This window comes from Salmo trutta, chromosome 7 (genome assembly GCF_901001165.1).
Source record: "Salmo trutta chromosome 7, fSalTru1.1, whole genome shotgun sequence".
In the NCBI taxonomy this organism is placed as follows: domain Eukaryota; kingdom Metazoa; phylum Chordata; class Actinopteri; order Salmoniformes; family Salmonidae; genus Salmo; species Salmo trutta.
The window spans coordinates 14,719,585-14,745,260 of NC_042963.1; the positions used below are offsets into that span (position 1 = coordinate 14,719,585).

Below are 25,676 nucleotides of genomic sequence, written 5' to 3' on the forward strand. Positions count from 1 at the left end.
TTAGCCAGCAAATCACACAGCAAGCATTAAAAAACGCAGTACGCTAACTAGCTGCAAGTCTACCAACTATATAGCTGCTGACTGTTCAGTATCTGATTTTGAAGATATATATTCCTGGAGTGATTGAAGCACGTCGGATGAATCGTATGGTGAAAAAGTGAAGTCTATCTGTTCTTTTGTTTTTTGATATGCAGTCTCTCCCTACTCAAGTGCTGATGGGGTATATAAACTACAGAGTCAGAGAATGTATCCCAAGACCAATGCAGTGTGATAATTGCAACGATGTTGATCATGTAGCAAGTGTTTGCAGAAGGGAGAAGCCGAGATGAAGAGTCCAAGGTAGTGGATAGGCATACACTGCAGGATGCAGGGGTTGCCTTTCACCAGCAGGATCCTGACATTTTAAATGTTAAGAAGGTGGACTTTGTGGCATTTATAGCTATGGTAATCAATGGCACTGCCAAGGTGGAGAGAAGGTCCAGGAAGATAGAAATCATAGTGATTGCGGCGGAGAGGTTCCTGGGGCTGAAAGATTTCTCAGCGAAGGAGTTACATGCAACATTGGCACAAGCTGTACCACCCTCTCAGGTCCTAAAGCCTGAGAGGGGAGATATGGTGAACTAAAAGGAAGAAGTGGGAGTTTTGTTTGTTTTGGCAATGTACTATGTTTATTAGGGTGGATTACGTATGGATTTTTTTTATCTTATCATTATTAAAAAAAAAATTCAAACCGTCCAGTTGGTGGTGGCAATACAACTTTTTGGGTGTAGTTTGCCATAAAACCCACAGAAGAAAAAGAAGAAGCTCTTCTGTGAGCGGTAGGGGTGTAGGAGGAGGTCCATAGAAACCTGTGCATGCTAAGGGTGTCATTTCCTTTCACTTTCAGAGTCACAGCACCAACAACAGTCTCTCAAGGTATTTTCCATTTCAAACGTACAATAGGTTTTAGGTTGAGAACATTAACAAGTGCTTGTTTTGTGTGATTTGTCTTATAGCCTACTTCCTGCTTTTGAGAACAATGCCTTTTGCTCAAACCATTCATCAAAAGTTCTCACTAGCGTGTCTGTCTCCTCTGAAAGGCGAGAACTTCTGGTTGTCATTGATAAATGCTGGCAAGTGTGAATACTACAACCAATCGACAGATGTGACTAATACTAGTGATATGGGGGCTCTATAGCCCATTCAGTAGATGGTAAACATATACCGCCTATTCACGAAGCTGTCTGCCGCCTGAGGGAAATTCCCCCGACGCTGCGCAATGCTCGGTCTAAACGTCTGTACGCCTCGCTTGCAATCCACCCAAAAATAATATTTTTGTATTTGTTTCTTTAGTCCGTTGTTGACATAGTCCCAAAATGTTTAGCTTGTCAGCAATCAAGTTTTCAAGATATGTAACTTTCAAAATACAGAAATCATCCCTGTATGATCACCTGTGTGTAACTGAAAAAATACTGTCAGCTGCAACTGTGTTAAAACAGTTTACAGTAAGTGTATATTTTGCTTTTGTGAAATTATTTTTGATGTGATATGGAGGTAAAGTAGTTCGCAGAGATTGAGCTGAGAACCCAATACGGACGGGAAAGCTGTAAACCCCCTTCGGTTCTCGAGAGCAAGGCAGTCTGTTGAAATTAGCTGCTTACGAATTATTTCCTTGTCAGCACTTGTTATTCAGTTGCCTCCTAGAGGCAATAGAAAAACAGTGTAGGTTGTAGAATTATACAGTTCTGTGATTTTGGAATGGCTAAGACAGATGCTATTGCTTTGAATGATCATAAGCAGGGGTTGCCAGCCAACACAAAGGAGTAGCTACATCATATCCATGCCATCACCAGCAATTTTCTTCATTGAATACCCATTGAAAGTGCATTGTAGTCCAGGACTTGGCTCAACCTGGGTCTGGGAAATCAGACCTTATTGTTTGTCATAACTGCTGCTGTTCATTTGTCATTGATTGCTCAACTGAACATTACTTAAAAATCAAGGCCAAATGAAATAAACTTCCCTCAGCTATCACAAGAACTTAAAAACTGCACATTAGTCTCACATCGGATGTGTTTCAGGGATAAGCAAGTTTCCCTTCCTCTACCAGACTAATGTTCGAAAGACATTAATTGACATTACTCAGTGCCAAAGTAGCTATGGAAATAAGAAGTTATGGTTAAAAATGACCAGAAAACCTGATGTACCCATTTCGGATTATATTATTTATGTAATTAGGTGGTAACAATGCCTTCCCTGCGCGCGCGCACACACACACACACACACACACACACACACACACACACACACACAATCGGCACATATAATGTCTAGCTGAAGTGAGAGAGACGTCCCCAGAACTTGTATGACTGTTGTGATGTTTTATTTTTTTATTTGTTATATATAATTAGGCAAGTCAGTTAAGAACAAATTCTTATTTACAATGACGGCCTACCAAAAGGCCTCCTGCGGAGACGGTGGCTGGGATTAAATATATATATATATCTTTTAAATATAAATATAGGACAAACACACATCACGACGAGACAACAACACTACATAAAGAGAGATGTAAGACAACATAGCAAGGCAGCAACACATGACAACACAGCGTTCAACATGAATTATTGAACTAGTTTGGTGCTGTCAACAACAAGGTCAGTTCGACAGGTTAGTGTACTGCTACGGTTGATAGACTTTCTCAGAGCTACGGTTTGGGAAAACCTTGTCTAATGCATTTCCTAATCCACTTTTTTCCCTCCAGCCATGGACATCATAGATCCCATCTTGGGCATAGCGGAGAAGCTTTATTCTCTATGTGGGGAAGTGAAAGCCAATAAGAAGCGCTGTCAGCGTTTGGCCCAGCGCATAAAAGCCTTGGAAGAGCTGGTGAGAGAAGTCAAGGTGAAGGGACTGGGGCAAAAGCCTTCCCTTGTGAAGAATGTCCTATGCGAGCTCAAACTCACCCTGGAAAATGCCCAGGACGTGGTTAAGAAATACGCCTGCACCAGCTACCTGAAGCGCATCCTGAAGGCCTACGACCAGGGAGATGATTTTGGGAGTTTAAATGAGCGTCTGAATGATGCGGCTCAGGGGCTGTCGCTAGCCCTGCAGGTGGATCAGAGTGACGAGCTACTTCAGGAGGCTCGAGAAACAACACGATGGAGAGAGGATGAGGCTGACAGGGAGAGTGATCGCCTGGAGCTGCAGAAATGTGAGACAGCTCTACCATGCCGTCTCAGTGCAAGGTCATAATCAAATGGCCTCTCTGTATGAGTAGGTAGGGAAAGCTCCAGTTGTTGATCCTGCTGACTACGCCAAATTTATCTCTCTGTGTGTGTGTGTGTGTGTGTGTGTGTGTGTGTGTGTGTGTGTGTGTGTGTGTGTTACTGTTATGTCCCACAGTGCTACTGTCTCTGGCGGAGGACACAAAGGAAAGTGTGGACACAGTGCACGAGAAAGTGGACTCCACCGAAAAAGATGTGAAAGACATCAAAGCCATGTTGGAAACCTGTAAGTAAGCCTCTATAGATGAACTGTCATTACAAACTGTACTTGTTGCTGTTTCTAATTTCTTACTGATTTCAACCTGCGCCTGATGATAAAGGAGACTGTGAGTATGTCCTATCAGCACAGTTTTGCATCCTACATCAGGCCAGCATCCCATGGTCTCTCCGTCCGCACTGTATTTTGCGTGACGGTGTGCTGTGATGCCTTCAGTTCTGTGTTATTGGTTTGATGTGCCTATGTGACTTGCCATCTCAGTGACTTTGTTGTGTGTTTCCCATTGACAGTAATGAAGCCCAGTATTTTTCATGAAGACATCAGAGAGATCAAGCCAGAGGAGCTGATCTACGATGTGCCCAAAGAGCCCTTCATCAAAAATGACAACTTTGAAATATTCAAAGGAGAGTACAACAAATTCACAGTGGCCATCAAAAGATACGCCTACTCAAGGAGCACAAGCCTGAGGTATATAGCATACAAGACGTCTCAGAGAGTTCTTGTAATATCAGCTTCGGTGCTAAACATATTTGTTTAATGGGTTATGTTTGTCCCACACAGTCAGGTGAGAAGCATCTTTAAAAAGGAAGTGGAGACTATGAAACGCTTTGAGTCACCAAACATCCTGCGAATGTTTGGGATCTGTGTTCAGGAAGAGAGCGGTGAGTAAGCGTCTGTATTTGTTTTACAGTATGTGTAGTAATTGCTGAAGAAATATAGGACAGGATCAAATCACCATGTGATTGCAGTATATTTCAAAATGTGATGATGTGCCCTTGATGCATTTAATAATGATCTTCTCTACCCTTGTTGTCCTATAGGACCCAATCCAAACTTCCTCATTGTCATGGAGTTTTGTGAGAAGGGCAGTCTGAGAGAGGTTTTGGATTCCCAAAGGAAGCTGCCCTGGGACAGAAAGGCTCACATGAGTCTGGGTGCAGCACGGGGCCTCTACAGGTAGCAGGTTGATGTTTATTTTCATGAGTCTGGATGCAGCACAGGGCCTCTACAGGTAACAGGTTGATGTTTATTGTCATGAGTCTGGATGCAGCACAGGGCCTCTACAGGTAGCAGGTTGATGTTTATTGTCATGAATCTTGACCTGAAGGCAGTAATGATGGGCTCGATGTGCAAGCTGCTTTTTGGTCTTGATTGAAGGTATTTTTTTAGGCATTAGGTTTAGTAGTGTGGTTAAGGTTAGGTTTAAAATCTGATTTAATGTCTTTGTGGCTGTTCCAGCTAGTGACCGCTGCAGAGCTGCCTCCAGGGCAAAATTCATGACAATAAATGCCAACCTACCTACAGTTGTACAGTACAACTATAGAAATGAATCTCTTTATCTTGTGCCCACACACATGAAACCAGACAGTACACCTATTACACATGACATGATGCACGGAGCACCATCTCTATCATATCTTAGCCATAAATGTGTTATATTGATACAATTTTAACTAAGGAATCGGTCTATCATACATTTTTTTTGTTGAATAAGTCTTTCTCTTTTGCTTGCTCGCTCTCTTTCTTTCATTCATATACACTACCGGTCAGAAGTTTTAGAAAACCTCTCATTCATGAGTTTCTTTATTTTTACTATTTTCTACATTGTAGAATATTAGTGAAGACATCAAAACTATTAAATCACACACATGGATTCATGTAGTAACCAAAAAAAGTGTTAAACAAATAAAAATACATTTTAGATTCTTCAAAGTAGCCACCCTTTGCCTTGATGAAAACTTTGCACACTCTTGGCATTCTCTCAACCAGCTTCACCTGGAATGCTTTTCCAACGGTCTTGAAGGAGTTCCCACATATGCTGAGCACTTGGTGGCTGCTTTTCCTTCACTCTGCTGTCCGACTCATCCCAAATCATCTCAATTGGGTTGAGGTTGGGGGATTGTTGGAGGCCAGGTCATCTGATGCAGCACGCCATCCATCTCCTTCTTGGTAAAATAGCCCTTACACAGCCTGGAGGTGTGTTGGGTCATTGTCCTGTTGAAAAACAAATGATAGTCCCACTAAGCCCAAACCAGATGGGATGGCGTATCGCTGCAGAATGCTGTGGTAGCCATGCTGGTTAAGTGTGCCTTGAATTCTAAATAAATCACAGACCGTGTCACCAGCAAAGCACCCCCACACCATGACACCACCTCCTCCATGCTTTATGGGGGGAAATACACATGCGTAGATCATCTGTTTACCCACACCGCGTCTCACAAAGACACGGCAGTTGGAACCAAAAATACAACATTTGGACTCATCAGACCAAAGGACAGATTTCCACCGGTCTAATACCCATTGCTGTGTTTCTTGGCCCAAGCAAGTCTGTTCTTATTGGTGTCCTTTTAGTAGTGGTTTCTTTGCAGCAATTTGACCATGAAGGCCTGATTCACATGGTCTCCTCTGAACAGTTGAGATGTTTGTTACTTGAACTCTGTGAAGCAGTTATTTGGGCTGCAATTTCTGAGGCTGGTAACTAATTAACTTATCTTCTACAGCAGAGGTAACTCTGGGTCTTCCATTCCTGTGGCGGTTCTCATGAGAGCCAGTTTCATCATCGCACTTGATGGTTTTTGCGACTGCACTTGAAGAATCTTTCAAAGTTCTTGAAATGTTCCATATTGACTGACCTTCATGTTTCAAAGTAATGATAGACTGTCGTTTCTCTTTGCTTATTTGAGCTGTTCCTGCTATCATATGGACTTGGTCTTTTACCAAATAGGGCTATCTTCTGTATACCCTACCTTGTCGCAACACATCTGATTGGCTCAAATGCATTAAGAAGGAAAGAATTTCCACAAATGAACTTTTAACAAAGCAAACCTGTTAATTGAAATGCATTCCAGGTGACTACATAATGAAGCTGGTTGAGAGAATGCAAAGAGTGTTTTCTTTTTACTATTTTCTACATTGTAGAATAATAGTGAAGACATCAAAACTATGAAATAACACATATGTTATCATGTAGTAACCAAAAAAGGGTTAAACAAATCAAACATTTTATATATGAGGTTCTTCAATGTAGCAACTCTTTGCCTTGATGACAGCTTTGCACGCTCTTGGCATTCTCTCAACCCGCTTCATGAGGAATGCTTTTCCGTTGGAAACTATTCATGCAGCTTATGATTCAACTACTTAAACTTCTATCCACCAGTACTATACAGTATGCTCTGACGTTTCATCTTCTCTAAAATAGTGGGTACATTGTATCAGTGTTCTGCGCCTCTCTCACAAAAGTTCACATAAAAGAAAGTGCATCCTAATCACTTTGAGCTGTCATGACTAGCGAATCCCTCTCTAATTGTAGATTGCACCAGTCGGAGGAGAAGTTTAAAGTGCATGGATGCATCAACAGCAGCAAGTTCCTGGTAGATGCTGGGTACAGAGTGAAGGTATGAGGTTCAATGCAGTCCTGTACACATCCATGTGTGTTTGACACTACAAAGTGATAGGTTAAGTACTCTATCTGGATGTAATTTTCTGTCCTTTGTTGTACATGGTTAGCTTGGAGGTTTTGAGCTGGCCAAAACTGAGACGTCATTGAAGAGGACTAAGGATAGCAGTAGAAGCTCTTTCTACTACAGCTCCCCTCAGCAGCTTGAGAGTATTAATCATAAATACAACAAGGAATGTGAGATGTACAGGTCAGCTTCAAGTCAAAATACTACACTCTCAACCATTGAACCTTGAATATAAAATCACAAACTCATTATAGTACCTTTTTTAGAAAGTATTCACATCCCTTGACTTTTTCCACATGTTGTCGTGTTACAGAATTTAAAATTGATTAAATTGAGATTTTGTGTCACTGGCATGCACACAATACCCCGTAATGTCAAAGTGGAATTGTGTTAGAAATGTATCAAAGCTGAAATGTCTTGAGTCAATAAGTATTCAACCCCTTTGTTATGGCAAACCTAAAGTTCAGGCGTAAAAATTTGCTTTACTAGTCACTTAATAAGTTGCATGGACTCGATCTGTGTGCAATGATTGTGTTTAACATGACTTTTTAATGACTACCTCATCTCTGTGCTCCACATATACAATTATCTGTAAAGTCCCTCAGTCCAGCAGTGAATTTCAAACACTGATTCAACGACAAAGACCAGGGAGGTTTTTCAATGCCTCGCAAAGAAAGGCATCTATTGGTAGAAGGGTAAAAAATTAAACAGAATATCTCTTTGAGCATGGTGAAGTTATTAACTACACTTTGGATGGTGTAAGGGGTGCGTAACTGGTGGCAGGGTAAGTCAAACGCAGGAGAGCAGAACTTGGTGAATAGCCAGAGCAGTTTAATATATAAAACTAACGGCATACAAAACAACAAACACATGGGAATAAAACCCGTAGCGCAGCAGTAACACATAGCACGAGTACTTACAAAATAAACAATTCCCGACAAGGACATGAGGGAAAATATACAACATGTAATTAGGGAATTGAAACCAGATGTGTGTGTGAAAACAAGACAAAACAAATGGAACATGAAAAATGGATTGGCGATCGCTAGAAGACCGGTGACGTTGACCGCCGAACACCGCCCGAACTAGGATAGGAACCGACTTCGGGCAGAAGTTGTGACACAAAGATACAGGTGTCCTTCCTAATTCCGTTGCGGAGGGGAAGAAAACCGCAGAGGGATTTCATCATGAGGCCAATGTTAACTTTAAAACAGTTGCAGAGCTTAGTGACTGTGATTGGAGAGAACTGAGGCTAGATCAACAACATTGTAGTTACTTCACAATACTAAACTAAATGACAGAGTAAAAAGAAGGAAGCCTGTATAGAATCCAAATATTCCAAAACATGCATCCTGTATGCAATAAGGCACTAAAGTAAAGAATGTGGCAAAGAAATTTACTTTATGTCCTGAATACAAAATGTTATGTTTGGGGGCAAATCCAACAAAACACATCACTGAGTACCACTCCATATTTGCAAGCATGTTATGGGCAGCGGTTGGAACCAAAATAATTTTACAATCGTTTTGTTCTGAACAGAACCATTATTTGTGTTACGTTACTGTTCCGACCAGAAAAATGAAGTTCTGAATTTATTTAAATTTTTACATTTAGCTCAACATTAAATTACTAAACCAATCAGTGCAGATAGAGCAGCTTAAGGTGAATGCACCAATTTGTAAGTCGCTCTGGATAAGAGCGACTGCTAAATGACGTAAATGTACTATGGAGCGGGTAAGCAATTTAATCTGCATAGTAAAGTTGTTGAGAGCAAATTGTATTTTGCTGTAACATCATGGTTTAATCATAATAAAAGAAACACACACACTGACATTTTGTAGGAAGCTTGCCTGGAGCGTAAAATAACATTATTAACCGGTTCCCATGCTTTTAAAATAATGGTTCTGTTCCGGAACTGTCTAGATCTCTTTAGTTTCAGGCTCTGTTCCTCAAAGTTATTTTTCGGTTCTGTTTCCTGAACTGGTTCCAACCCTTGGTTATGGGTATGCTTGTCATCAGCAAGGACTAGGGAGTAAAAAAAAAAAGACTAGAGCTAAGCATAGGCAAAATCCTACACTCTTAGGAAAAAAATGTGCTATCTAGAACCAAAAAGGGTTCTTCCTGGACCCCAAAAATGGTTATCCTATGGGGACAGCCGAAAAACCCTTTATGGAACCTTTTTTAAAAAAAATAAAATGTTTTATAGGAGTGTAGAGGAAAACCCTGCTTCAGCCTGCTTTCCAACAGACACTCGGAGACAAATTCACCTTTCAGCAGGACAATAACCTAAAACACAAGGCAAAATGAACACTGGAGTTGCTTACTATGATGACATTGAATGTTCCTGAGTGGCCTAGTTACAATTTTTACTTACATCGCCTTAAATCTATGGCAAGACTTTAAAATGTCGTTCTAGCAATGATCAAGAACCAACTTGACAGAGCTTGAAGAACTTTTCAGATAATGTGCAAATATTGTACAATCCAGGTGTGCAAATCTCTTAGACTTACCCAGAAAGACTCACAGCTGTAATCACTGCCAGAGGAGATTCTAACATTGACTCAGGGGTCTGAATACTTATGTTAATGAACTAAAAACATGTTTTCACTTTGTCATAATGGGGTATTGTGTGTAGTTTGAGCGAAATAATATATTTAATCAATTTTGAATTCGAGCTGTAACTTATTCCACATTGTGTTAAGGGGTATGAACACTTTCTGAAGGCAACGCAATTTTTTTTATGTTGAAATGGTCTCTGTTGTTCTAATGTAGGCCCCTCAGGCCTCAGTCTACTGCAATTTCCCTCTGTTTAAAAGTGTTGTGTTCTTTGCAGTTTTGGCATTGTCCTTTGGGAGATTGCAACCCGCAAGATTCCCTTCAGAGGTGTGTCAATTAGCGACAATGCTGTGTGTAACAAACACTATAAGCAATATCAATGACACTGTATATCTGAAAATAGCATGCTTGGGTTTTCATTCCCTCCTAAGCATATGCTTGCTCTGTCATATTTAGAAATGTATCATTACATTTCTGTTTTCTCTTGTTCTTCTGATCAGACTGCTCACACACAGATGTGTATCAGAGGGTGTGTAAAGACAAATATACTGAACCTCTTCCTAAAGACTGCCCTAAACAGTTGGGGGAACTGATCAACAACTGTCGCTCCTATGACAGCTTCTACAGGCCAACGGCAGGAGGTAATACCTTCAACACACACAACTAATAGGCCTAGACATGCAGTGCCCTCCTTAATTATTGGAACAGTGATGCAGTCTTTCTTCTTTACTCCCGGGTGTTGGATTCTAGCTTGAAATATACTTATTCATGTTACCAGACTAGAACTTATTGATTACTGTACATGTGTAAGGAATGTATATGTTGGGGTCAATGGAGGATGGATAAGAACTAAGTCTATGGAAAGTTACGGCCTTTGACGAGGGAGTGCAGAAAGTTTACATTCTGTCAACATGTTATTGTTAAATCTCGTGGCTCCTAAGGATTGAGGGAAAGGGCAACAGTCTGGTTTAAGTCACTGATAAAGTAGGACGAGGATTAGGGAGACGCAAAGAATTCGGTCCGAGGTCAAGTCAGATGAAGTGAGAAGGAACAGTCCTGTCTCACACCCACATACTTCCACGCTCAAAGGTTCTAGCATGAGGCAGGGCCAGGACTACACCAGTGAGAGGAACCAATTAAGTTCCTGACTTGCAACCGAGATGTATTGGCTGTCTAGATGTGCAAGGAGTTGACTCCGCCTAGTAGGAAGTTATAAATATATATGCTTGTGTAGACATGTCTTTGCAAGCTATATGACCCAGTGGGTGAATAATAAACTTAATTTTAGCTTTTTCTAATCGTCTGAGTTTTTACTCTGTTCAGAACCTAACTGGTTAAAGTGCAGACTTTCTGCTTTAATTTGAGGGTATTCATCCATGTTAGGTGAACTGTTACGAAATTACAGCACTTTTTGTACATGGTCCCCCCCATTTTTTAGGGCACCAAAAGTATTGGGACAAATTCACTTGCTGTATGTGTATTGATGTAGTAAAAAGTTAAGTATTTGGTCCCATATTCCTAGCATGCAATGACTGCATGAAGCTTGTGACTCTACACATTTGTTGGATGCATTTGCTGTTTGTTTTGGTTGTGTTTCAGATTATTTTGTACCCAATAGAAATGAATGGTAAATAATGCATTGTCATTTTGAGTGCCTTTTTATTGTAAATAAGAATAGAATGTTTCTGAACACTTATACATTGTGGATGCTACCATGATCATGAATTTATCGTGAATAATGGTGAGTGAGAAAGTTAGACGCACAAATATACCAACTTGATTGATGTATTCACTGCATGCTATGAATATGGAACCAAATATTTAACATTTTACTACTTTAATACAAGTGAATTTGTCTCAATACGTTTGGTGCCCTGAAATGGGGGGACTATGGACAAAAAGTGCTGTAATTTCTAAACAGTTTGCCTGATATTGATGAAAATACCATCAAATTAAAGCTGACAGTCTGTAAATCCAAACTGTTGGAGTATAGAGCCAAAAGAAGAGACAATGCTTCACTGTCCCAATCATTACAGAGGGCACTGTATGATCTACTGTAGGCCTAGATACAATTTCATCCGTCCATATTGATTCCTATTTGTCCTCAGTTATCCTTGTTTCTTATTTCCATCCTTATAATCATCATTAAGAGGTGTTATCATACCTAGGACAGATTGAGTAATCAAGTTTTTTCTGTTCCACAGTGTTAGTGGACAAGCTCCGCAAAGTGGTTGAGCAGCTAGAAGAGGACTAACAAACAGAGGTTTCCATCCCCAGAGTACTCCCCCGAAAAGAGGACAACCAAGACCGGTTATCAACCCCAGGTCAAAGGAAGACCAATTTACTGTCTCAAATTCTTTATGGGATTAAACAACTTCTGGATCGGTGTCCCATCCATGGGACGGTTGAGCTAATGTAGGCTAATGCGATTAGCATGAGGTTGTAAGTAACAAGAAAATTTCCCAGGACATAGACATATCTGATATTGTCAGAAAGCATACATTCTTGTTAATCTAACTGCACTGGCCGATTTACAGTAGCTATTACAGTGAAAGAATACCATGCTATTGTTTGAGGCGAGTACACAATTTTGAACATGAAAAGTTATTAATAAACAAATTTGGCACATTTGGGCAGTCTTGATACTTAGTTTTGAACAGAAACGCAATGGTTCATTGGCTCAGTCTGAAACTTTGTTTATACACTGCTACATACAAAATCTAAATTGCACGTGATGGCCTTTCTATTGCATTTCAAAGATGATGGTACAAAAACATACAACTTTTTCTATGTATTATCTTTTACCAGATCTAATGTGTTATTCTCCTACATCCCTTTCACATTTCCACAAACTTCAAAGTGTTTCCTTTCAAATGGTATCAAGAATATGCATATCCTTGCTACAGTGCCTGAGCTACAGGCAGTTAGATTTGTGTATGTCATTTTAGGTGAAAATTCACTTGGAAAAACAAGAAAAAAACAGCAATAGTACTGTTTGTCCATTTTGAGACGCTATAGTCAGTATAAACTTCTGTCACCTCTACTGGCGCTCGTCGTCGCCAGTTTACTAACCACCGGTCCTGGCAACCCATCTTTACACACACCAGGCAAACCTCATTACGCACACCTGCATCTCATCAGTCACACCTGGACTTCATTACTCACCCTTTTTATATAGTAATCTTCTGTTAGTAGTCGTCAGGTAGTATTGTTTATGTTTCCATGTCAGGTGCTTCTCTTGTTTTGTATTGTTCATTATTATTAAACTCACTAACTGCACGTGTTTCCTGACTTCTTGTGCGTAATAGTCAGAATTAATCTAAGATGACTCAAGAAATCTGTCATTAATTTTGACGTTTTTGCTGAGGTCTTAGTCACGCAATTTTACATCTAATATGTTTGGTGCAGTATTTCTCAATGAAAAGATTAGCAAGAAAATGAGTCGTCTCTCGTTGAATGACAAAGACTTAATAGAAGAATCCCTACTGTTGACCAATCACCGATGAAGGGGCGTAGACTTCAGCTTGCCTCCAGAAGAAATGTTGTGTTCCCGAACAGCTGAAAAAAAAAACTCACCGAAGTTCAAAACGAACAAAAAACGTTCCAAAATGTCATCATAACATCACAATATGTAATCATAATATATGCAAGAACTCTTCCGGCTGGGAAGCATGCAGAATCCTTTACCAGGGTCGACATCATTGGCTACTACATGAGAAGCACCACTGAGCTTCGCAGCTATAATAATTTGGTGGGTGCTTATATTTGTCCAGTGTTTTTTACATATCCCATTATCCCAAACTCCAATGGCGCCCCTGGAGTTTTACTTCAGTACCTTATTGCAAACAGGATGTATGTTTTGGAAGACTTTTATTCTTCACTCTGTCAATTTGGTTAGTATTGTGGAGTAACTACAATGATGTTGATACATCCTCCATGATCTCCTATCACAGACATTAAACTCTTAACTGTTTTAAAATCACCATTGGCCTCATGGTTAAATCCCTGAGCGGTTTCCTTCCTCTCTGGCAACTGAGTTAGGAAGGACGCCTGTATCTTTGTAGTAACTTGGTGTATTTATACACCACTAAAGTATAATGAATAACTTCACCATGCTCAAAGAGATATTTAATGTATGTTTTGTTTTTTTACCCATCTACCAACAGGTGCCCTTCTTTGCGAGGTATTGGAAAACCTCCCTGGTCTTTGGTTGAACATTTTTGAAATTCACTGCTTGACTGAGGGACCTTACAGATAATTGTGTGTGGGGTACAGAGATGAGGTAGACATTCAAAATTCATGTTAAACAAATTATTATGAGACTTGTTAAACAGATCTTTACTCCTGAACTTATTTAGACTTGCTATAAGAAAGGAGTTGAATACTTATTGACTCGACATTTCAGCTTTTCATTTTTGAAAAACATAATTCCACTTTGACATCATGGGGTATTGTGTGTAGGCCAGTGAGGACAAACATCTCCGTCTAATCCATTTTAAAATCAGGCTGTAACACAACAAATTGTGGAAAAGGTCAAGGGGTGTGAATACTTTCTGAAGGCACTGTACATTCTCCCTGAGACACACTCGGAGAGGAGTTACGGCCAGGGTATGCCATTCAACTGCGACCATGGAGCAATTAGGGTTAAGTGCCTTGCTCAAGGGCACATCAACAGATGTTTCACCTTGTCAGCTCAAGGGTTTGAACTAGCAACCTTTTGGTTACATGCCCAACATTATAATTGCTGGGTTACCTGCCACCAATATCTATATCTGAGGCTTAGCCTCATTGCGAACAAGGTTTCTGTGATAACAATGGGAATTTGGAGGTGTGGCAACGCAATACTAGCTGAGTCTCCGAGCCACACACCAGATCTATTACTCTCTTGCCCTGTGATACTCCAGGGTTACTCAAAATAGCTTGCTGGAGAGAGGAGGTGGGTTGAGACTATTGGGTTATTAGTTGTTATTAGAGGATGATGGCACTGTACTGTATGACTGGAAATCAAGAGGGGAAGGGGTATGTATCTTCATCAACAGCAAATGGCGTGCTGACTGTAGTGCAGTGGAAGTCTTGACCCATCAACACCCATTTTGAAATACCTGATGGTCAAATGTCGACCCTTCTACCTCCCGAGAGAGTTTTCATCTGTTATCGTGACTGCTGGCACTTAACTGTACGAGGCTATAAATAAGCAGGAAACCATGCACCCGGAGGCAGCTTTCCTTGTTGCCAGTGATTTCAATTCCAAGTGGAAGCCTATTACACGGGCTGCGAAACGTAATGACTAATTTCCATCAACACGTCTCCTTCAACCCCAAGGGGCAATAAAGTCCTAAGCCCCTGTTACTCTACCCACAAGCAAGCATACAAGGCCTTCTCTCGTCCCGCTTCTGCAAATCATATCATATCTATACTCCTGCTTCCTGTCTAAAAGCAGAAGCTCAAACAGGAAGTATCCATGACGGGCTCCATTGAGAAATGGTCCTCCGTATCGGAGGCTATGCTACAAGACTGCTTTTCTAGCACTGACTGGAATATGTTCCGGGACTCCGCCGATAGCATCGATGAGCTAACCACCTCCGCCACCCGCTTCATTAGGAAATGCATCGGCGACGTTGTCCCCACAGTGCAGGTTTGCTGCTTCCCCAATCAAAAGCCCTGGATTAACACTGAGGTTGGCGCTAAACTAAATTGCAGGGCTACCGCAAACAGGACTATCGCCGCCAACCCCGAGGATACGGCTGAGGACACAAACAAGTACAAGGAGCTCCGCTACGACCTCTGCGGAGCCATCAAACAAGGAAAAGGACAATATAGGAACAAAGTGGAAGCCTATTACACGGGCTGCGACGCAAGTGACAGGGGCTACAATCCATTATGGATTACAAAGGAAGATCCAGTCGTAATCTGCCCAACGATGCCCCTCTACCAGATGAACTCAATGCTTTTTACGTATGATTTGACAAAAACAATACCGAGCCGTGCACAAGGGCAACCGTTAACCCAGGGGACTGGGTGATCTTGCCCTCCGAGGCCGACGTAAGGTTTTTAACCTTTTCACAAGTGAGTTCCAAATATCTCTAATGGTCGCCCCAGCGTAAGTTGTGATTGTTACTCAATAGGACAGTTAACGGCGCTGCCCTCCAACCAAGGCACGCTGCCTGTTAGCCTATAGATAGTTATGTTTCAACTTGTTAGAAAATAATTTGACAAGTTTTATTTTCTAACAGTTTGAATTGAGGTGTGTTTCGCTTCCACTTGAATTCACATAAAAGTTGTTGGTTTAACTTTTGTGGAAAATGTATGTTTGAGGCTTTAATGAGCAAACTTCTCTCTTCAGTGAAAACCCAAACACTTCCCCAGTGTTTCCCCAGATCCAGTATGCAGGCATTTGCACATCTCCAATCAGAACAGAACTTACAAACTTTTCTGCACTCGCGCATTTTCCGGCTAGCGCCCGCATTGCCTTCTTTATTGTTTTTCTTAATAATAATAACTTTGGACGTGTGCATTCCTATCAAAGTAAGTGCCTTATTATGTTATCATTAGTTTCTGTATATCATGGTGTCGTTTTTACTGTAGCAACCCGTATGTACAGTATGTACGGAGGATAATGTATTTACTGTATTTTATTCATGTTTTCAAGTACTGGTGACCAATCATACATTCAGATAATGAGCTAATGCTAAGCTAAATGCCAGCTATGTGTGGCGCCATGTTTGTTCACATCATACAATTCATTCATGTTGTGACATAAACGTCTGTCAGACCAAAGATGTTATAACAAAACGAGGTGAAGGGATGGTTCACTTGACTGACTTAGATTGTAACTATTGTTACTCTGGGTTGCCAGTTCAGAAAGTACATTTTTTATTGATTTATTGATAAATCCCCCATCATAGTAATATTTCCTGCATCATATCCCCCCCCACAATACCTTCCCCCACTTCTACCCCCCAGGGACCCACCCCTAAAATGGTTTCTCCAAATCTGGCAACCCTGTTGAGCTTTGCGCTACAGTTAGGCTAGGCAGTAGGCTTGCATTTGGGGTGATTGGTCAACTGTAAATTACTTGTCAAGTCGTGTGCTCCGGTTCATGTATACACTGTTTGAAGGTGGTCATACTATGGATAATTTAGCTATTTGATTGGGAATTTATAAAAAAATATATTAAAAATGATTTGATAAAATATTGATTTTGGCCTTTACTACTAAAGCCCACAAAAACACATTAATAACACATTCATAAATGGCAAAAAGGACAGTCAAAAATAAATCTAAATCTAGGAGATATACAAAAACTCAAGAATTGTTTTTATATATTTTTTGTTTATATATATATATATATATATATACACACACAAAGTTGAAGTCGGAAGTTTACATACACTTAGGTTGGAGTCATTAAAACTCGTTTTTCAACCACTTCACAAATTTAGTTTTGGCAAGTCGGTTAGGACATCTACTTTGTGCATCACACAAGTAATGTTTCAAACAATTGTTAACAGACAGATTATTTCACTTCACTGTATCACAATTCCAGTGGGTCAGAAGTTTACATTCACTAAGTTACATACACTAAGTTCCAGAAAATGATGTCATGGCTTTAGAAGCTTCTGATAGGCTAATTGACATCATTCGAGTTAATTGGAGGTGTACCTGTGGATGTATTTCAAGGCCTACCTTCAAACTCAGTGCCTCTTTGCTTGACATCATGAGAAAATCAAAAGAAATCAGCCAGACCTCAGAAAAAGAATTGTAGACCTCCACAAGTCTGGTTCATCCTTGCGAGCAATTTCCAAATGCCTGAAGGTACCACCTTTCTATCTGTACAAATAATAGTACGCAAGTATACACCATGGGACCACGCAGCCGTTATACCGCTCAGGAGGGAGACGCGTTCTGTCTCCTAGAGAGTACTTTGGTGCGAAAAGTGCAAATCAATCCCAGAACAACAGCAAAGGACCTTTGTGAAGATGCTGGAGGAAACAGGTACAAAAGTATCTGTATCCACAGTAAAACAAGTCCTATATCAACATACCCTGAAAGGCCGCTCAGCACGGAAGAAGCCCCTGCTCCAAAACCGCCATAAAGCCAGACTACGGTTTGTAACTGAACATGGCGACAAAGATTGTACTTTTTGGAGAAATGTTCTCTGGTCAGATGAAACAAAAATAGAACTGGTTGGCCATGATGACCATCGTTGTGTTTGGAGGAAAAAGGGGGAGGCTTGCAAGCCGAAAATCACCATCCCAAACGTGAAGCATGGGGGTGGCAGCATCATGTTGTGGGGGTACCTTACTGCAGGAGGGACTGGTGCACTTCACAAAATAGATTGCATCATGAGGAAGCTAAATTATGTGGCTATATTGAAGCAACATCTCAAGACATCAGTCCGGAAGTTAAAGCTTGGTTGCAAATATGTCTTACAACTGGACAATGACCCCAAGCATACTTCCAAAGTTGTGGCAAAATGGCTTAAGGACAACAAAGTCAAGGTATTGGAGTGGCCATCACAAAGCCCTGACCTCCATTCCATAGATAATTTGTAAGCCGAACTGAAAAAGCGTGTACGAGCAAGGAGGCCTCAGTTACACCAGCTCTGTCAGGAGGAATGGGCCAAAATTCACCCATCTTATTGTGGGAAGCTTGTGGAAGGCTACCCGAAATGTTTGACCCAAGTTAAACAATTTAAAGGCAATGCTACCAAATACTAATTGAGTGTATGTAAACTTCTGACCCACTGAGAATGTGATGAAAGAAATAAAAGCTGAAATAAATCATTCTCTCTGCTATTATTCTAACATTTCATATTCTTAAAATAAAGTGGTGATCCTAACTGACCTAAGATGGAATTTTTACGAGGATTAAATGTCAGGAATTGTGAAAAACTGAGTTTAAATGTATTTGGCTAAGGTGTATGTAAACCTCTGACTTCAACTGTATGTGTGTGTGTGTGTATATATATATATATATGTATATGTGTGTGTATATATATATATATATATATATATATATATATATCAGACCTCAGGATACGACCCCGATGCAGACAGTTTGAAATAACAAATGTTTATTTACAAAACGGGACAGGCAAACGACAGGTCAAGGGCAGGCAGAGGTCAGTAATCCAGGGCAGAGTCCGTAAGGTACAGAACGGCAGGCAGGCTCAGGTTCAGGGCAGGCAGGGGTCAGTAATCCAGGGCAGTGTCAACAGGTACAGAATGGCAGGCCTGATCACTCATGACGATGAGACAATCTACAGGGAGGTGGTCAGTGACCTGATCAAAGAGTGGCCAGAAAAAAAACATTGCTTAAAATGTTTTATTTGCAAACTCGTTTGGTGTTCCCCAAAGGGCATGTGGGAGACTCCCCAAACATATGGAAGAAGGTACTCTGGTCAGATGAGACAAAAAATTAGCTTTTTGGCCATCAAGGAAAACGCTATGTCTGGTGCAAACCGAACACCTCTCATCATCCCGAGAACAACATCCCCACAGTGAAGCATCATGCTGTGGGGATGTTTTTTATCGGCAGGGACTGGGAAACTGGTCAGAATTGATAGAATGATGGATGGTGCTAAATACAGGGAAATTCTTTAGGGAAACCTGTTTCAGTCTCCCAGAGATTTGAGACTGGAACGGAGATTCACCTTCCAGCAGGACAATGACCCTAAGCATACTGCTAAAGCAACACTCGAGTGGTTTAAGGGGACATTTTAAATGTCTTGAAATGGCCTAGTCAAAGCCCAGACCGCAATCCAATTGAGAATCTGTGGTATGACTTAAATATTGCTGTACACTAGCAGAACCCATCCAACTTGAAGGAGTTGGAGCAGTTTTGCCTTGAAAAATGGGCAAAAATCCCAGTGGCTAGATATGCCAAGCTTATAGAGACATACCCCAAGAGACGTGAAGCTGTAATTGCTGCAAAAGGTGGCTCTACAAAGTATTGACTTGGGGTGGGCTGAATAGTTATGCACGCTCAAGTATATATATATTTGTTTGTCTTATTTGTTGTTTGTTTCACAAGAAAAAATATTTTGAATTTTCAAAGTGGTAGGCATATTATGTAAATCAAATGATACATTTTACATTACATTTAAGTAATTTAGCAGACGCTCTTATCCAGAGCGACTTACAAATTGGTGCATTCACCTTATGATATCCAGTGGAACAACCACTTTACAATAGTGCATCTAAATATTTTAGGGGGGGGGGGGGTTAGAAGGATTACTTTATCCTATCCCAGGTATTCCTTAAAGAGGTGGGGTTTCAGGTGTCTCCGGAAGGTGGTGATTGACTCCGCTGTCCTGGCGTCGTGAGGGAGCTTGTTCCACCATTGGGGTGCCAGAGCAGCGAACAGTTTTGACTGGGCTGAGGGGGAACTGTGCTTCCTCAGAGGTAGAGAGGCGAGCAGGCCAGAGGTGGATGAACGCAGTGCCCTTGTTTGGGTGTAGGGCCTGATCAGAGCCTGAAGGTACGGAGGTGCCGTTCCCCTCACAGCTCCGTAGGCAAGCACCATGGACTTGTAGCGGATGCGAGCTTCAACTGGAAGCCAGTGGAGAGAGTGGAGCAGCGGGGTGACGTGAGAGAACTTGGGAAGGTTGAACACCAGATGGGCTGCGGCGTTCTGGATGAGTTGTAGGGGTTTAATGGCACAGGCAGGGAGCCCAGCCAACAGCGAGTTGCAGTAATCCAGACGGGAGATGACAAGTGCCTGGACTAGGACCTGCACCGCTTCTTGTGTGAGGCAGGGTCGTACTCTGCGAATGTTGTAGAGCATGAACCTACAGGATCGGGTCACCGCCTTGATGTTAGTGGAGAACGACAGGGTGTTGTCCAGGGTCACGCCAAGGTTCTTAACACTCTGGGAGGAGGACACAAGGGAGTTGTCAACCGTGATGGTGAGATCATGGAACGGGCAGTCCTTCCCCGGGAGGAAGAGCAGCTCCGTCTTGCCGAGGTTCAGCTTGAGGTGGTGATCCGTCATCCACACTGATATGTCTGCCAGACATGCAGAGATGCGATTCGCCACCTGGTTATCAGAAGGGGGAAAGGAGAAGATTAATTGTGTGTCGTCTGCATAGCAATGATAGGAGAGACCATGTGAGGATATGACAGAGCCAAGTGACTTGGTGTATAGTGAGAATAGGAGAGGGCCTAGAACAGAGCCCTGGGGGACACCAGTGGTGAGAGCACATGGTCCGGAGACAGATTCTCGCCACGCCACCTGGTAGGAGCGACCTGTCAGGTAGGACGCAATCCAAGCGTGGGCCGCGCCGGAGATGCCCAGCTCAGAGAGGGTGGAGAGGAGGATCTGATGGTTCACAGTATCAAAGGCAGCAGATAGGTCTAGAAGGATGAGAGCAGAGGAGAGAGAGTTAGCTTTAGCAGTGCGGAGAGCCTCCGTGACACAGAGAAGAGCAGTCTCAGTTGAATGCCCAGTCTTGAAACCTGACTGATTAGGATCAAGAAGGTCATTCTGAGAGAGATAGCAAGAGAGCTGGCCAAGGACAGCACGTTCAAGAGTTTTGGAGAGAAAAGAAAGAAGGGATACTGGTCTGTAGTTGTTGACATCGGAGGGATCGAGTGTAGGTTTTTTCAGAAGGGGTGCAACTCTCGCTCTCTTGAAGACGGAAGGGACGTAGCCAGCGGTCAAGGATGAGTTGATGAGCGAGGTGAGGTAGGGGAGAAGGTCTCCGGAAATGGTCTGGAGAAGAGAGGAGGGGATAGGGTCAAGTGGGCAGGTTGTTGGGCGGCCGGCCGTCACAAGACGCGAGATTTCATCTGGAGAGAGAGGGGAGAAAGAGGTCAAAGCACAGGGTAGGGCAGTGTGAGCAGGACCAGCGGTGTCGTTTGTCTTAGCAAACGAGGATCGGATGTCATCAAAAAATGGTTGACGAAGTCATCCGCAGAGAGGGAGGAGGGGGGAGGGGGAGGAGGATTCAGGAGGGAGGAGAAGGTAGCAAAGAGCTTCCTCGGGTTAGAGTCAGATGCTTGGAATTTAGAGTGGTAGAAAGTGGCTTTAGCAGCAGAGACAGAAGAGGAAAATGTAGAGAGGAGGGAGTGAAAGGATGCCAGGTCCGCAGGGAGGCGAGTTTTCCTCCATTTCCGCTCGGCTGCCCGGAGCCCTGTTCTGTGAGCTCGCAGTGAGTCGTCGAGCCACGGAGCAGGAGGGGAGGACCGAGCCGGCCTGGAGGATAGGGGACAGAGAAAATCAAAGGATGCAGAAAGGGAGGAGAGGAGGGTTGAGGAGGCAGAATCAGGAGATAGGTTGGAGAAGGTTTGAGCAGAGGGAAGAGATGATATGATGGAAGAGGAGAGAGTAGCGGGAGAGAGAGAGCGAAGGTTGGGACGGCGCAATACCATCCGAGTAGGGGCAGAGTGAGAAGTGTTGGATGAGAGCGAGAGGGAAAAGGATACAAGGTAGTGGTCGGAGACTTGGAGGGGAGTTGCAATTAGATTAGTGGAAGAACAGCATCTAGTAAAGATGAGGTCAAGCGTATTGCCTGCCTTGTGAGTAGGGGGGAAAGGTGAGAGGGTGAGGTCAAAAGAGGAGAGGAGTGGAAAGAAGGAGGCAGAGAGGAATGAGTCAAAGGTAGACGTGGGGAGGTTAAAGTCACCCAGAACTGTGAGAGGTGAGCCATCCTCAGGAAAGGAACTTATCAAGGCGTCAAGCTCATTGATGAACTCTCCAAGGGAACCTGGAGGGCGATAAATGATAAGGATGTTAAGCTTGAAAGGGCTGGTAACTGTGACAGCATGGAATTCAAATGAGGAGATAGACAGATGGGTCAGGGGAGAAAGAGAGAATGTCCACTTGGGAGAGATGAGGATTCCAGTGCCACCACCCCGCTGGCTCGATGCTCTAGGGGTTTCCGAGAACACGTGGGCAGACGAGGAGAGAGCAGTAGGAGTAGCAGTGTTATCTGTGGTAATCCATGTTTCCGTCAGCGCCAGGATACAAACCTCCCAAAAATGTATTTTAATTCTAGGTTGCAATGCAACAAAATAGGAAACATGCCAAGGGGGGTGATTAATTTCGCAAGACACTGTAAGTACTTTACACCACTGTCACCTTCCCACTGCACACTCAGTGCCATGTTTGACATATTTCATAACTTTTGATCGATTGGACAAAATATATTTATTTAAATATTTGGTCATTTGGGGTCCCTTGTTGAACCAAGTAGGTACATGGCATGCTATATTGTATTTTTAGCAGGCAATCACTATTGTTAAGAAAGAAATTAGATAAGCAGACCTGAACTGCAATAAGCCTGCTTTCTGCTGTTGAGAGCAATGCATTCTGTTCAAATCATTCCTCATAAATCCATGAGCAAGGCTCCCAAATTTGGGCCATTGGGCTCAATTGGGGTGACGATGTCTCATAGTGATTTTGGGAAATGTGCTATAGCATTGCAGCAATATGGTAGTGTGGTGGAAAAAACACTTGTAAGACATTCCAGTCTCAATATACAGAAGCTTTATTTAAATATGCACGGGAAAACCAATTCAACTCGCTCTTAGTTCTCACAGACATTTTATACAGACCTAGGATGGGTGGGGTGTTTCACATGCCATTCGTATGAGTCAGGTACTTCTGCTTATCCCTAGTTAGCAGTCCCATAGGCAACAGGCAAATCATGCCAAGGACACACGATTGAGAGCATAGCAGAGAACAGAGCAATCTTACAGAAATTAAGAAGAAAATGATGATCTGTCCCTTCTTCAGGCCATATAAGATACCAAATTAAATGTTCCTCTTCCACAGTAGCTTTCTCTGTGTTACCACTCTTTCTTTCATCCCTCTATCCCATACAGTTTTCCCATAGGGATTTTACCCTATGACAAACAATGTCAGTATACAACAAGTTATTGCTCACCCGTTAATCGTACCTTTTCACACACACAGCTAGAACAGGGTTTTAGAAATATTTTTAGATATAGGACCAACACAGGATCCACGCATTAACCCCACAGAAGCCATTTCCCGATATGGCCGCCAAACAACTCTGTTCTCATCTGACCATACCAGCATGAAATATTATTGTAGTATGCCCAGTAATATCTTAAAATGTACATAGTGATGCAGAATACACAACCAAATGAGTCCAGTGTACCAGGTTGTCACGGTTGTCGTAGAGAGGAGCGGACCAAAGTGCAGCGCGTGTGTCGTTCCATATTTTATTTATACTGTGAAACTATGCAATACATAAATAAACTTGAATGACAAAAAAACAACAAACCGTGACGCAGAGGTGAAACAGACACTACTCAAAACTAATCTCCCACAAACCCAGGTGGAAAAAAACCCTACTTAAGTATGATCTCCAATTAGAGACAATGAGGACCAGCTGCTTCTAATTGGAGATCATCCCAAACAAAACCAACATAGAAATACAAAACTAGAACATGAACATAGAAATACAAAACATAGAAAAACACCCCCTGTCAAGCTCTGACCTACTCTACCATAGAAAATAACATCTTACTATGGTCAGGACGTGACAGTACCCCCCCCAAAGGTGCGGACTCCGACCGCACCTAAACAAAACAACAACAACCCCCCCCAAAAAAGGGAGGGCAGGGTGGGGTGGGTAACTATTGTCTATGGCGGCTCTGGTGCAGTACCCATAACCTTCTCATCCCTCGGATCCTCCCACAGAGGGAGCGGCTCCAGTTCGGGGTGTAACCCCCGCTCCGCCCGCTGATCCCTCTGCTTCTGTACCACCGGACCATGGATCGTCGGAGGAGGAATCGAACTGTGGATCGTTGCTGGAGGTTCTGGGCTGCGGGCCGCCGCTGAAGACTCCGGGCTGCGGGCCACCGCTGAAGACTCCGGGCTGCGGGCCGTCTCAGAAGGTTCCGGGCTGCGGGCCGTCTCAGAAGGTTTCGGACTGCGGGCCGTCTCAGGAGGTTCCGGGCTGCGGGCCGTCTCAGGAGGTTCTGGGCTGCGGGCCGTCTCAGGAGGTTCCGGACTGCGGGCCGTCTCAAGAGGTTCCGGACTGCGGAATGTTGCCGGAAGCTCTGGACTGGGAACTGTCGCCGGAAGCTCTGGACTGGGAACTGTCGCCGGAAGCTCTGGACTGGGAACTGTTGCCGGAAGCTCTGGACTGGGAACTGTCGTCGGAAGCTCTGGACTGGGAACGCGCACTGGAGGCCTGATGCGTGGGGCTGGCATAGGTGGCGCCAGACTTGTAACACGCACCTCAGGGCGAGTGAGGGGAGCAGGAAAAGGACACCCCGGACTGAGCAGGTGCACTGGAGGCCTGATGCGTGGGGCTGGCATAGGTGGCACCAGACTGGTAACACGCACCTCAGGGCAAGTGCGGGGAGCAGGAACAGGGCGTACCAGGCTGGATAGACTCACTGGAGACCGGGTACATGGGGCAAGCACAGGATTTACTGGACCGTGGAGGCGCACTGGAGGTCTCGAGCGTAGAGCTGGCACAACCCGTCCTGGCTGGATGCTTACTTTCGCCCGGCAAACGCGGGGAGCTGGCACAGGACAAACTGGGCTGTGAATACGCACTGGCGACACAGTGCGCAGCGCCGGCGCAGGATATCCTGGACCGAGAAGGCGAACTGGAGACCAGGAGCGCTGAGCTGGCACCCTTCCTGGCTGAATGCTCAACCGAGCTCGGCAAATGTACGGCGCGGGCACAGATCACACCGGGCTGTGAATGCGCACTGGTGACACAGTGCGCATCACCGCATAACACGGTGCTTGCTTCGTCACTCGCTCCCCAAGGTAAGCACGGGGAGTTGACTCAAGTCTCCACCCTGACTCTGCCAATCTCCCCGTGTGCCCCCCCCAAAAAACTTTTTTGGGGCTGCCTCTCGGGCTTCCGTCATTGCTGTGACTCCCTCGCTGCCTCCATCTGCTTCCCCGGCAGGCTGTTGTATCTCTCCAATACCTGCTCCCAAGTCCAGTCTATCCTTTCCTCCAACTCCTCCAGCGACCAGGATGCCATCTCCTCCTGGGCATGCTGCTTAATAAAGTCCTCCTGACCGCGCTGCTTGGTCCTTTGGTGGTGGGAGATTCTGCCACGGTTGTCGTAGAGAGGAGATCTCTAATTGATCTCCAATTAGAGACAACGAGGACCAGCTGCCTCTAATTGGAGATCATCCCAAACAAAACCAACATAGAAATACAAAACTAGAA

At 43.3% G+C, this 25,676-nt stretch overlaps 1 protein-coding gene across 3 annotated transcripts; it reads left to right on the plus strand.

The window, feature by feature from the left end:
* The first annotated feature begins 787 nt into the window (after positions 1–787).
* LOC115196991 (mixed lineage kinase domain-like protein) lies at positions 788–12,222 on the plus strand. Of its 3 annotated transcripts, none has more exons than XM_029758090.1 (11): positions 788–915; positions 2,744–3,193; positions 3,385–3,492; positions 3,774–3,951; positions 4,045–4,145; positions 4,305–4,440; positions 6,794–6,878; positions 6,991–7,130; positions 9,781–9,830; positions 10,004–10,144; positions 11,708–12,222. In XM_029758090.1, exons 1-11 carry the CDS (start codon positions 855–857, stop codon positions 11,755–11,757), a joined length of 1,500 nt encoding a protein of 499 aa, XP_029613950.1. In that variant the 5' UTR covers positions 788–854; the 3' UTR covers positions 11,758–12,222. The 3 variants fall into 3 exon arrangements, with proteins under 3 accessions (XP_029613950.1, XP_029613951.1, XP_029613952.1); XM_029758091.1 differs by lacking the exon at positions 788–915 and adding an exon at positions 2,502–2,636; XM_029758092.1 differs by lacking the exon at positions 788–915 and adding an exon at positions 2,536–2,649.
* The last annotated feature ends 13,454 nt before the right edge of the window (positions 12,223–25,676 follow it).

Bases quoted from the DNA above. Each gene is read 5' to 3' on its own strand.
- LOC115196991 (XM_029758090.1), top strand. From the start codon at position 855: ATGCTAAGGGTGTCATTTCCTTTCACTTTCAGAGTCACAGCACCAACA. The intron at 3,493-3,773 runs GTAAGTAAGCCT...TCCCATTGACAG, and splicing joins CAAAGCCATGTTGGAAACCT to TAATGAAGCCCAGTATTTTT. The intron at 3,952-4,044 runs GTATATAGCATA...TGTCCCACACAG, and splicing joins TCAAGGAGCACAAGCCTGAG to TCAGGTGAGAAGCATCTTTA.